The sequence below is a fragment of the Bubalus bubalis genome, chromosome X (genome assembly GCF_019923935.1).
Source record: "Bubalus bubalis isolate 160015118507 breed Murrah chromosome X, NDDB_SH_1, whole genome shotgun sequence".
Lineage (NCBI taxonomy): Eukaryota > Metazoa > Chordata > Mammalia > Artiodactyla > Bovidae > Bubalus > Bubalus bubalis.
The window spans coordinates 15,993,464-16,006,607 of NC_059181.1; the positions used below are offsets into that span (position 1 = coordinate 15,993,464).

Genomic DNA, 13,144 nt, shown 5'->3' on the forward strand with positions numbered 1-13,144 from the left:
GGTAGAATATTCACATGGGCTGCTGCCTTCCCCTTCTGGCACTAAATGGGGCATTTTTTATTCAATTCATTTATTCCTACAGCTTTGATTGACACAAGAGAAACATGGAAACACTATAAGTATGTCTCCTCCCAATTTCAAGTTGCACTGAACAGGAAGAGAACGTTCCTTTTACCTTCTAGGTTCAGAAAAGTTTCCATAAGCACGGCAGAGAGGGGCTTTCCGAAGGCAGAAATTAAGGCACAGGACTATATAGTCTCATTTGACAATGAAGCTGCCCGAGTCCAGGCATCTGTCTTTGGAGCTGTTACATGAATTGTGCTGATAATCAAGAAGCATTGGTCAGGTCTCTTACTAGGAAGTTTTCTACTGTAGTCAGCCACAGCTAAACATGTCCTGTGCTTTAAAAAAAAATTTTTTTTTTTGTTTTGAAACTTTCAAGGCATCCCGAGAGGGAGGCTACAAATCAATTGCATTTCTCGTCCTTCTCTCTGGCTCCCAGGTTCCTACAGCAACATTTTTGAAAGCAGCTCCCTCCGCCCGGGGCCGTGCTCCCTGTCTCAAGGGAACCTGTCCCCAAATTGGCCCCGCTGGCAGGGGAGCCCCACAGAACTGGACAGAAGTGCGCAGGCTATTCGGAGGACTCAGACCACGAGCCCGGCGGCTGAGGCGAGGGCGCACGCCCCGGTGGCCCGCGTCTGCAGCACGCCCCACATCCAGGGCGGCGGGCAGCCCATACCAAGGCCGAGGCCGGAGCCGTGCTGGACTCTGAGCAGCGCCGAGGACCTCGCCGAGAGCGAGCCGGAGGGGGCCTGGCTGCAGAGGAGAGCCAAGCCTCTGCCCCAGAGACCTGCAGAGGGTGCCAGGCACGACAAGCGGCCTCCTCCTCCTTATCCTGGTCCAGGAAAGTCAACCGTAGCATCCCCGGCCCACCAAGCCGCCGAGCCACCGCTGTGGAGGCCGCGGAGGCTGGAAGAAGGCTCCGGAACAGCTTCGCAAGAGGGAAGCCAAACAGTCGAGCCGCAGCGAGGGCACCAGGCCGCCCAGCAGAAAGCGAGCAGCGCCTACCCCAGTCCCGCCGGCGATCAGAACAGTAAGACCTTGGGGGAACCCAACTGGCTCGACTGGCAGAGGGAGCGATGGCAGATCTGGGAGCTCCTGTCCACCGACAACCCCGATGCCCTCCCGGAAACGCTGGTCTGAGCCCCCCACGCTCACCCCTCACCTCCCAAACAGCCTTCTTCCACTCAGTAGGGGAAAAAGTGGATGTTGGACAATTGGGCACTTATTTTTCTTCTTTTACACTTAAAAAAAAAATAACACGAGAAGTCAGTACACTTAAAGATAGAGCACCCTAGGACCCTGACCCTTTATAATAAGATTCTATTGCATAGCCAGCCTTCAGAAAAAAACAAAAATGTATGCTAACGTCCGATCTAAAAGCTATTCACATTGGCTCTGTATAAGATAAAATTCTCGCTTTGGTATAGCTTAATTGTATTTATGTGTCTTCAGTTTTGACTCTTGTATATTCTGTAACAGATTATGTATGATAATCCTATATGTTATATTCACAGAAAACAGAAGGAACACATTTTTTAGTCACTTATTCTAAGTAATGAGATTCTATAGAATGTTCTAGAATATGCACAAGCGGGTTTCTGTGCTTTTGCCATAGCTTTTAACTGGGGACAGCCCTTCTTTCAATGCCTAAGAATAACACTAACAAAGCAAAATAGAACAGAATATGAGAAGCCATATTTTTATATAGTAGTGAGATACAAAAAGAATATAGTCACTGAATGCCTTTTCATATTGAATATGTTTTAAGGAAAATATTAAATTTGATACATTATGGAATATATTTTTAGAATCTGTTTAGAAAGAATTCAGTTAATGAAACAAGAGAAAGGCCGTGCCTGACAAAGAAAGAATAATTAAGAACTTCTCCGTCCCATTTTAGGTCAAATTCAACTTTATATACCAATATATAATATATATTTATAATGTACGATTTCTATGTATTTTTCAAAACTATAAACTGGAATCCAACTATAAAGTGTTTGAGTGAAAAGAGAGTACTCAAATTACAGAACATGGTTTTTCCTTTTGCCCCATCATCAGTATTAACCAAATTATATTCAGTGCTTTGTGAAGTAAATCATATTTGGAAAAAAACGGAGCTCTGTATTTACACTGTGCCAAAGGCTGAGGAAATGTTTTTGGTAATTTTCTGTGCAATGTAAAATGTTCCTACCATACTTCAGTAAAAATTTGAAGTTTTTCAACTGCAAAGCAATTTTTGACCAGCAGGTGGCAATTTGCTTCAGTATTTTATGAGATTTTTTTTTCACTTCATAAGGGAATGTGTATCATAGAAAAAGATTTTTTTTTTATAAAACATGCTACTCTTAATTTTCATATTGGCGATGACATTTTCAGTGGTGTTTCTTCAAGTTCTTGTGCCATAATGAATAAAAAGTTAAAGCAAAGGCTTTGTTCACTGGCATTGAATCTCATGAATGAACCCACACACCATTCCACATACACACTTCCCTATCTGCAAGTCCAAGTGTAATGAACAGTGGCAGTACTATCCACATACAGCTAAAGAGCTAATAAGAAGTTGTAGGTGGCTTGGAGACATAACCCAGTGAAATTGATATTTGTTGCAAGTGAAGGTTGATTGTCATTCACTTGAAACTCAGTTGTTGATGAGGAAGTAGATGGGAACTCGGGTGGTTTCCCATGTGCTGGACAAGTGTTTCCCAACACAATCCTTGTATGTCATATCTACACTACAGGCCTTGGATGCTCCTTCTGTTTCAGGGTTGAAATGATGAAGTCTAGAAATGCTGTCTGACATTTCTTAACCGGGAGGGAGGGCAGTGATGGGGGTCTTTGGGCTCTGCCCGTGGGTCCAGCACTTCTGCCATTGGTGGGAATGTGGGAAGGATTTGCCTGCTGGCCTCTGGCTCTTTCTGGCTGCCCCCACATAGCCCAGAGTTGCAAACAAGACCCAGAGCAAATGGTGCCTGATTGTAGCTCACAGGTTGCTTTCCCCATGCCACCTCCCCTCATTCTCCTCCTGTTGACTCTGTGTTTTCTTGGCTTTGGATTTAACCCCTGTCTGGCTAGTTCTCTCTCTCCTTTCTGGATTCAACTGCCTGATATATGGGGCTGCCCCCACCCCCTGCCACCACCAGGTTTTTGCCCTAACAGTCCTATTTTTTTTTTTCAACTGCCAGATCAGATGGCCCTGAGGTAGATGTCTGTGTCTTAAAAGGTAAAGTATGTCTATCTATTAATGGTCAGATCTAGAATAGTCCAGAAAACATGGCTCAGAATATTTTTATATAATGCAATTGTGTTTGTGTGTGTGTGCGTGTGTCTGTGTGCTGTGCCTGTGTATGCCCACGTATGTCCATGTAATGAACGATATTCACTCTCCCTTTCTCTTTAGATGGTTTAGGCCAGTGGCCATATCGTTAACTCAGTGAGTGAAGGCTTCTTTCTCAGATGCCTTTATCACATTGAAAATAAGCTGTTTTAAAACACGCACGCACAAGACACAAAGACCTGAGTCAAAGTTGGAGTCACTTCTAACACCTTGTAAGTGATAGAATACCTGACAAGAAAGAAATAATAAACTCTTTCAAGTTGGACAAAACCATTTAAAAGGCTGTCGAAGTCATTCATTCCTAGGAGCAAAGAGATTCTAAAGTCAAGAAGAAAGCTACCTGCTGACACAAGTCTTGCGTCTTTAAGTACTGAGTCACCATCTTTATGTGTCTGGCAGGAGGCACAGTGATAGGACCCAAATGGCCAAACAGGAATTTGTCTTGATCTAAGTGGCTATTAACATATGTGTGTTGTGGGTTTTCATAGAAAAAAATAATCTCTTTTACCAATGGAGTTTGTGCAAATTGAAGAAATTTCTAAATAAGCCCAGCTTGCTTCTTTTTCTTATGCACATTTTAATACACATCTGCTTGGCAGACAAACAGCACTGGGATCAAATCAGGTCCCCGTCCAGGCCTATGCGTACATTGCTCTGATAAGCAAACTGCAGGAGGCACCAGAACTGAGAAGAAAAGAAATGACTAAGAGGCACACTGAGATGAAAACAAGTCAACATCTTGACCCGACAGAATTTTAAAACAAGACTAAATCAGCAGCAAATGTTCTTGAGGAAAAAAAAAAAAATCCAAAGCAAAGGAAAATTCCAATAAAGCTTGGAATTCTTCGGCACAGGATGGCTTCGTGAAGGCGTGGAGCTCCAGACACCAGTCTCTGGAAGTGTGGACCCCTGGCCTGGTGTGGCCTGCAGTCCCCCATGGTGCACACAGCAGCAGCCCCAACTGCAGGCCCCCCGAGGTCACAGAAAGGTCAGAAGATTCTCTCAATTCAGTTTGACCAACATCTGTTTGCCAGTGTTCTTTACACAGCATGATGAGCTAACATTTATTAAGGACACCCGCTCCGGTCTAAGTGTTTCACTCCCATTAACTCTTTCACCCCCTCACAAGCAGTAGACGGGAATCACAACTATCCTCATTTTCCAGGGAGCATGAAAGACCTCGAGGGACATCAAATGAGTTGCCCAAGGTTGCACAGCTGGAAGGTGACAGAACCAGGATTTGGTGGTGGGCCATCCACGTGTGGGGCTTCCCAGGTGGTGCTAGTGGGTAAAGAATCCACTTGCAATGCAGGAGATGCAGGTTCGATTCCTCGGTCGATTCCTCCTGGGGGGAGGGCATGGCAACCCACTCCAGTATTCTTGCCTAGAGAATCCCATGGACAGAGGAGCCTGGTGGGCTGTCACAAAGATTTGAACATGACTGAAGCAACTGAGCGTGCATGCATCCAAGTGTGCAGACCTGCTGTTTGAACTGAACCTTCGGGAGCAAAGCTGTTTCTTGTTTCTCTACAAACAAGATGCCCACATTTGCTTAGGGTGTGTGTGTGTGTGTGTGTGTGTGAGCCTGTTAAGTCACTTCAGTCGTGTCCGACTCTGTGCGACCCTATGGACTGTAGCCTACCAGTCTCCTATGTCCATGGGGTTCTCCAGGCAAGAATACTGGAGTAGGTTCGAAGGGAAAAAACTTTTCCATACCCTCTTAATCACCTGGCAAAAAGGATTTATTTCACATGCATACAGGAACCAACAAAGGAAGTATCTGGCTCCTTAAATGGTTAAAGGTTTAAAGACCTAACCTAGTAGGGAAAAGGCAGTGGAGAGAAACAATTTCTAAGGGAAAAGCAAATAGGTTTGTTTGAAAAAACAAACGAGTTTTCAGGAAACCAGACAGGAGATAAGAAAGTTTGTGATAAGGATGGTCTATACAGGTATGAGCAGTCTTTCTGTCTCCCTCGGAACCATAAAACTCCCCCAGAGAGGGGATTTATAGTAGCTTCATTTCCCACAAGTTGCTTTTAGTCAGATAAGGGAAGCTCTAAAAGGCTTTTTTCTGCATCTGTTGAATGTCAAATGTCTTCAGCTTAAAGCCGTCTTGATGCCAAGTCTGGGGTTCTGAGTGGGTCTTCTCTAGCAGGGGAAAATGACTTAGAGAATGAATCAGAAACATGTTGAATCATGCAGGAAAGGATCATGGCAAGTCAGTGTTCAGAGTCCTCCTAAATTCAGATCACTTTACTTGGTCAAAGACTCAGGAGCTGGGTCCGGAATCTGCTTGGGAAAGTCTGCCATGAGGGGAGGCTGTGGGCAGGTGAGTCGCCTGCTTCGTTTTCCTTCCTGGCACTTTGCAGAAGGTGAGCTGGTTGCCTTGCCCTTTCCCTGGCCTCCCACCAAGAGACTTCCATCAGCCGCTGAGTCCATCTGGATGGGCAGATGTCACGGTGGCCCTGAGCACAGCCGAGCTTGGCTGAAGGGCAAAGACTTGCTAGGGACCAGGGCAGTGCTGGTTGGCCATGTCACTGCTGAGCAAAGTGTGCAAAGAAGCAGTTCCGCAGTGACAGCTCTCAGATGCCAGAGGGACAGGCTGCCTGGCCCCGATGAGAAATTTCACAGCCATTCTGCAAACAAGCATGTTATGGGTTGAGTTGTGTCCACTATGGAAAAGATGTTGAAGTCCTAGCCCTCAGTACCTGCCAGCGTGGCCTTATTTGGTAAGAGGGTCTGTACAGATGATCAAGTTAAGATGAAGTCATTAGGGTGGGCCCTAATCTTGTATGACTTGTTCTAATAAAAAGGGGGAATTTGGACGTGGACACAGACACATACCCAGAAAGAACAACTTGTGAAGACTGAAGTTCTGGAACCAGCCAAGAACTGCCAGAACTTTGGGAGAGAGGCCTGAAATAGACCTTCTAGCACCTTCTGGCACACCTCTGTCAACATTTTGATCTTACTTGTTGCTTCCAGAACCATTTCTATTGTTAAAACCACTTCGATTGTGGCAGTTCATTATGCCCTTGCAATTGAATATGATGAACAGAGCTCAAGGAGCAGAGACCACCCAGAACACCTCTGCAGCTCGAGGGAGTGGCCACCAGGAGAGGGTTTGCCTTTTGAGACCACGACTCACAAAGAAAGAGCACCCACTAACAGAGGGGTTTTCTGTTCCAGCTGAGAGGTCATTCATTGCCTTCACCCCATTGTCATCGTCCTATGCCCCCGCCCCCCCGCATCGCCTACTGAAGTGATGTGAGAGGGTGAACTTTCCAAGGAAAGGTTTGCATTATGAAGACAAGACAAAGGTGGGATTGTGCAATATTCAGAGCCTAGGGGCGCGGGAGGACTCCAAGGAACCCTTGGGAATAAGCCACAAAGGACAAGTGGCATTTACATGTAACCTTCGCTTTCCCATTTCCTACTTGGGACTTTGACCCATGGCTGTGTAAATACGCGGCAATTGTAAATACATGGCAATTGTAAATAAATCGTGAAGATGGGGTGCGTGGAAGTGAAGAGGGTTTGAAGGCTGCCGAGTCCAGTGAAGCTCAGACCCCGGTCAGCACCATTAGCATCTCTTGGGCACACTCTCCTCTTAGGAATGCCAATTCTCATGAGACTGACTGAATCAGGCCCCCTGGAGGTGGGGCCCAGCAATCTGCATTTTAACAAGCCCTCCAGGGGATTTGATCTCCACAAAATTTTGAGGAGCATCTAGCTGGGGAGACCACAGACGGGGGGGAAGCGGAGAGGGGGAAAGGCAGCAAGATCCAAAATGCTGCTCTAATACAATACTTTGCCTGAACAGTATGGAATCATATTTTTTTTAAAGTCAGGTGAAACAGGTGATCATAAAATGATTTTTGTCTTATGTTTTAACAGCGCATAAACAGACACCATTTACTAAGTTTCCACTGTGGAGCCAAGGCCATTTCTTTCTCTGGGTGTGGGGAGGCCCACTTTCACATTCTTAGTCCATCCACAGCCACTAACATCCCACTTCCAGTTTCTTTGCAGCAAATTGAAGAAACCACCATGAAACAATGAACCGAGAGTTATCCTTGATTTTTACCATATTTCCCCAACCCTTTCTGATTTCATGACCGTATTTGTACTGATTCTGCTTTCAGCTCTTCTCAATCATTCCTTAGTATATATGGATTTGGTTTATGCATTTATATCACAACTTCTTTTGTTTGGCTTAATTAAGTTATTGACTCTTGGTAGACTGACTACTCAGTTAATAGAGGGATCAGCCAGCACATTTTTCCCCCTGTTTTTCAAGTAGATTTATTGAGCTATAATTAGAAACTAGCCACTTCACACATTTAAAGTGTACACTTCAGTGGTTTCCAGTAGAGTAACAGCGTTGGACAACCATCAGTTTTAGAACATTTTCGTCACCCCTGAAAGAAAACCCTATACCCATTAGCACTCACTCCCAATTCCTCTCTCACCCAACTATGGCAACCACTAATCTACTTTCTGCCTCTATATATTGACCTATGCTGGACATTTCTATAAATAGAATCATACAGTCTCCAGCCCTTTGTATCACTTAGCATGTTATTTTCAAGATTCATCCATCTTGTAGCAGGAATCAGTACTTCATTCTTTTTATGGCTGAATAGATTCCATTGTATGGATAGATGACAATTTTTTTTTTTTATCCAGTCATTAGTTGATGGACTTTTGGTTTGTTTTTAAGCCCATTTTATAGAGGAAAAAGAAAGCACTGGTTAACCACGAATGGTGTGAAATTTTAAGAGTGCATCCACTGATGTACTTTATGTAAAAACTAGTCTGAAGTAGGTTTTCAAAGCATTTATTTTTCCTTAGCTTAAAACATGGCATCACCCAGTCCATCAAATGTGAGAGAAATAGGCCACATAAAACCTAGAATTATGGTCAGAAAGGAACCTTTAGGAGGATCTATGGGAAGACCCAAAAGTCCATCAACTAATGACCTGATTTAAAAAAAAATGTCCTCCATCCATACAATGGAATCTTATTCAGCCATAAAAAGAATGAAGTGAGTTAGCCTTATAGACCTAAAGGGCTTGTTCAAATCCCCTAGCCGATGCAGAGAGTCAATACAGGAATGAAGATTCCCCAAGCCTGTCTTCTTCTGTTACACTAGCCACTACCTCCAGATTTGAAACGCCAACCTACAAGAGTGAAGGAAAAATATTGAAATGACAACTAAGACTGGGATTTTATCATTGTTTAGTGATATAATTCTCTAGTGGGCACTGCAGTTTTCTGCAGATGATTCCTCTGGTTAATCTAAGCACCAGGCACTCTCCTGGGAATGCAAAATGGGAGGGGGTGTGAGGACACAGGCCTAATGCCAAATTGACCCAAACTGATTAAAGAGAAACCTTATTTTCCATGTGTTGTGGGAGACTTCCCCCTTCCACTCCACCTCTTATCTACTAGCAATAAGCAAGGATCGTAAAGCTCGGACAGCATCTGTTAATAGAAGCCATCTGATGGTGATGAAACTTAGCCCACTAAATGTTGGTCAGTCAGTCACGTCCTACCCAATGCGACCCCGTGGTCTGTGGCCCACCAGGCTCCTCTGTCCATGGAATTCTCCAGGCAAGAATACTGGAGTAGGTTGCCATGTCCTCCTCCAGGGGATCTTCCCGGTACTTTTCAATACCTGCTATGATTTCAGAAAAAAACATTAGAATACTTTCCACGTGATGCATTGCTTTTGAATTGATTTTGCATACTTTTACTTGCAGTAAACATAACTTTGTAATGTTTTTAATCTGGAGACATATTAAGTTGGACTTCCCAGGTGACTGAGTGGTAAAGAACCTGCCTGCTAATGCAGGAGACACAAGAGATGTCAGTTTGGTCCCTGGGTTGGGAAGATCCTCTGGAGGAGGAAATGGCAACCCAGGCCAGTATTCCTGCCTGGAAAAAATTCATAAACAGAGGAGCCTAATGGGGGTCCATGGGGTCGCAAAGATTCAAATCAGACAGGACTGAGCAGGCATGCACATTTGAAGTTTCCACGGAGGGGACACCTTTGTGACCCTGAGGACACAATGAGCTACATCTCAGGTTAGGAAGCACAACGGCCTAATTACAATCTTCAGTTTTGTCAAGCGGATCTGGCATAGTACTAAACCAAATGTCACCCTGTCGTGTTTATGGTTTTTAAAAGGTCAAAGTCTGCTACCTATCTTTTCCCCTTTAGCGATTTTAAAGAACACGGGCTCCTTTAGAGCAAGCTAATTCTTACTAGTAACCAAAATCAAAAGGAGACCCTTCTGCTCCTTCTCTAGACAGACTCGTCTTGGGAGAAGCAAGGCAAGGGGTGGGTACTGTTTCTCGGTTCTTCTTTTGATTCCTAGCCACGCCTTTTCCTCGTGAATGACTAGCACAGCTGATGTTCATTAAGCCTTTCCAGGCTGTGGGCTCCGAGTGGGTTCAGGTGATTTGGGAAGTGATTAGGTCAAGAGGGTGGAGCCTCAGGAATGGGATTATCGGCCTGTAATAGACACCCACGCTCTCCCCTTTCAAGAGAACAAGCCCAAAGACGCCATCTCTGAACCAGGGAGTGGGTCCTTCTTACAGACACGGAATCTTCCAGTGCCTTACTCTGGCACTTTCTGGCCTCCAGAACGGTGAGTGATGAATTTCTGTTGTTTATAAGCTACCCAGTCGATGGTATTTGTAACAGCAGCCCAAACAAACAAAACCACTCAGTTCTTTTGTTCTTTTTATGGCCAAGAAAGCTGAGGCCCGAGATATTAAGATTACACAGCAAGTGAAGGGCTGAGACGTGGCTCTAAACCAGCTGTCTGCCCCCAGGACACGGGTTTGTCTTTCCTTTTTTTAAAAAAATTGAGCTTTAATTGCCATATAATATTGGGCTTCCCTAGTGGCTCAGACGGTAAAGACTCTACCTGCAATGCAGGAGACCCAGGTTTGATCCCTGAGTCACGAAGATCCCCCGAGGAAGGCATGGCAACCCACTCCAGTATTCTTGCCTGGAGAGTCCCATGGACAGAGAAGTTTGGAGGGCTACAGTCCATAGGGTCACAAAGAGTTGGACATGACTGAGTAACACTTTCATACTTTCACCATGTTGAACATTTTTCCTTAGTTGCTTTGCAACTGGAAATTTGTACCTTTTAATCCCCTTCACAGATTTTGCCTACTTGAACCCCCACACTCTGGAAACCACCAGTCTCAGCAATCTGTCTATGAGCTCAGGTTTTAGGGTAGTTGTACTGTTTTTTAGATTCTGCATATAAGTGAGATTGTATGGTATTTGTCTTTCTGACTTACTCCACTTAGCATAACGCTCTCAAGGTACTGCAATATTTTTGCAAATGGCAAGATTTTATTATCATGGCTGAATAATAGGCATATATGTCACACACACACACACACACACACACACACACACACACGCGAGCGCGCGCGCACTGCCCTGATGGCTCAGCGGTAAAGAGTCCACCAGCAACGAAGGAGACCCAGGTTTGATTCCTGGGTGGGGAAGATCCCCTGGAGGAGGGCATGGCAACCCACTCCAGTATTCTTGCCTGGGAAATCTCATGGACAGAGGAGCCTGGCAGGCTACAGTCCATAGGGTCGCAGAGTCGGACACAACTGAAGCAACTTAGCATGTATGCACGTACACACACACACACACACACACGATATAAGACATTTTCTTTATCCACTCATCCATGAGCAGACACAGGTTGTTCTGGGCTGTTGTATATAATGCTGCAGTGAACATGGTGGGGTGGGGTGGAGGTATCTTTTCAAGAAAAAGTATTCTTTATCACCACACACAGCCTCAAGCCTATGTCGACAAAAATGATCCATGGTATAACTCCCATAGTTGTTGCAGAGGTGAGGTGGGAAATGTGCAACTCCTCAGTTGAGTAGCTGATGGGGGATAAACCATACTGGTGTCTCATTAAAAAATTGGTAACTGTATATTCAATATATATTAAAAACATACCTAAGTGAATTTGCATATAACCCATGGATTAACACAACTCTTTTTAAATCAGCGTTGAATTTATAGACTATCCTACCTAAGGTTATGAGTTCCCTGCAGGTGGGGGCTGGACCTTTTGCTTTTTTGTGTTCCCGACAGGATGTAGAGTCTCATAAACATTTCATGAGTGGATGGGAGTTAGGGCACGGCTAGGAACACTACATTTTCATCTGCAATCCCAGTTGGCACCCCCACCTTATTTGCTAATCCTTAGCCTCAGGGGCAGTACGTTGTTCTAATCCTGAATAGCCTATGACGAAAGATGGAGCTTAAAAGCCTGGAGAATATCCAAAATGATTTCAAGTTATAAATGAAACCTCCTATCAGAACAGAGTATTGATCCCTGGATCTGATCAAGTATAATTTAGACACCAAGCAGCTTATGTCCAATAGGCTGCAGTCTTCTCTTCCCAAGTGGAGGGTGTATAAATGTGGTCTTGTCATCAGCTTTGCAAGACAGTTTACTTTAGAGGTAGTTTTTCTCAAGAAATATTAGAATCCTTTAAAAAGGGGTGATTCCCGCCTGTGGCTCAATTTTCAGTTTCCAGATACAACACTTGGTTTCTCATAATAATGCCTTAACCTGTACTTACTCAATGGCATTTAGGGCCAAAAAACATGCCAACAGTAACTCCCTTCCTCAGCGGGTGAGAAATATGTGCTGTGACGAAAATGGCTACCTCCAGCAGAAAGACTATAGCTGTCCTTTCTGTAAAGATTATTTCTGTCTGATGAAGTATAAAATTACTCTTAATAGATTTTCAAAACCTGTTAATTATCAGCTTTATTTTCTTTGAAAATACACAAATATTTTGAAACGTAGAAGTTTAAGGTTATTGGATTTTTAAAACTCCACACAGACACACCAATGAAATTCATACCAAATGAATCACTCCAGACTGCTAAGTTCATGTACTAACTTAACTCCACGATATTCAGGATAAATAAGTTACTACTGCTGCTGCTGCTGCTAAGTCACTTCAGTCATTTCCAACTCTGTGCGACCCCCATAGATGGCAGCCCACCAGGCTCCCCCCCCTGGGATTCTCCAGGCAAGAACACTGGAGTGGGTTGCCATTTCCTTCTCCAGTGCATGAAAGTGGGAAGTGAAAGTGAAGTCGCTCAGTCGTGTCCGACTCTTCTCGACCCCATGGACTGCAGCCCACCAGGCTCCTCCATCCATGGGATTTTCCAGGCAAAAGTACTGGAGTGGGGTGCCATTGCCTTCTCCTGAGTTACTACTATGAACACTTAAAACAAAAACAACCAACAATCGTATTCTGCTGTAAGTTGAACAACCAGTGTGTGGGTGACTGATACAAAGAATTTCAGTGGCAAACTTAGAAATCCCTTAAAAAACAGATGTGAATGGAGAGTGAGTTGATGCAACCATTCTACATCTGGGAAAAATATTCTCCTTGTGAATTCTAGCAATGGATAAAATACTGTGTTTTAGAGCAGGACCATCCCTAGCATTGTGACTTCAGCCAGACCTTCAAGGTTCAGGTGAGGCAGACAAGAGGAAGACTTCGGGCAGGGGAAGGGATGAACTCCAGAATGGGATTAAGTTGTCAAATGCCAGAACAGTGAAGCCTGCTTACATGGAACACAGTTACAGGTCAGAACAATGGGAATTAAAAGGAAAATACTTAAAAAGTTAAGACATACTCCCAACACATGTGCGCCATCAAGTCATA

The 13,144-nt window shown here is 44.3% G+C and overlaps 1 protein-coding gene across 7 annotated transcripts in view; it reads left to right on the forward strand.

Moving 5' to 3' along the window:
- The window catches only part of ARHGAP6 (Rho GTPase activating protein 6), a 790,573-nt gene that overhangs the window by 538,518 nt on the left and 238,911 nt on the right, over positions 1-13,144 (forward strand). For 6 of the 7 annotated variants that reach the window (XM_025277133.3, XM_044937362.2, XM_025277134.3 and 3 more), the window contains exon 13: positions 503-2,492. In XM_025277133.3, coding sequence (XP_025132918.3) covers positions 503-1,203 — 701 coding nt within the window. In that variant the 3' untranslated portion in view covers positions 1,204-2,492. Of the gene's footprint in view, positions 1-502; positions 10,057-13,144 lie in introns of those variants that run through there. The other variant, XM_045164531.1, reaches the window with a different exon arrangement.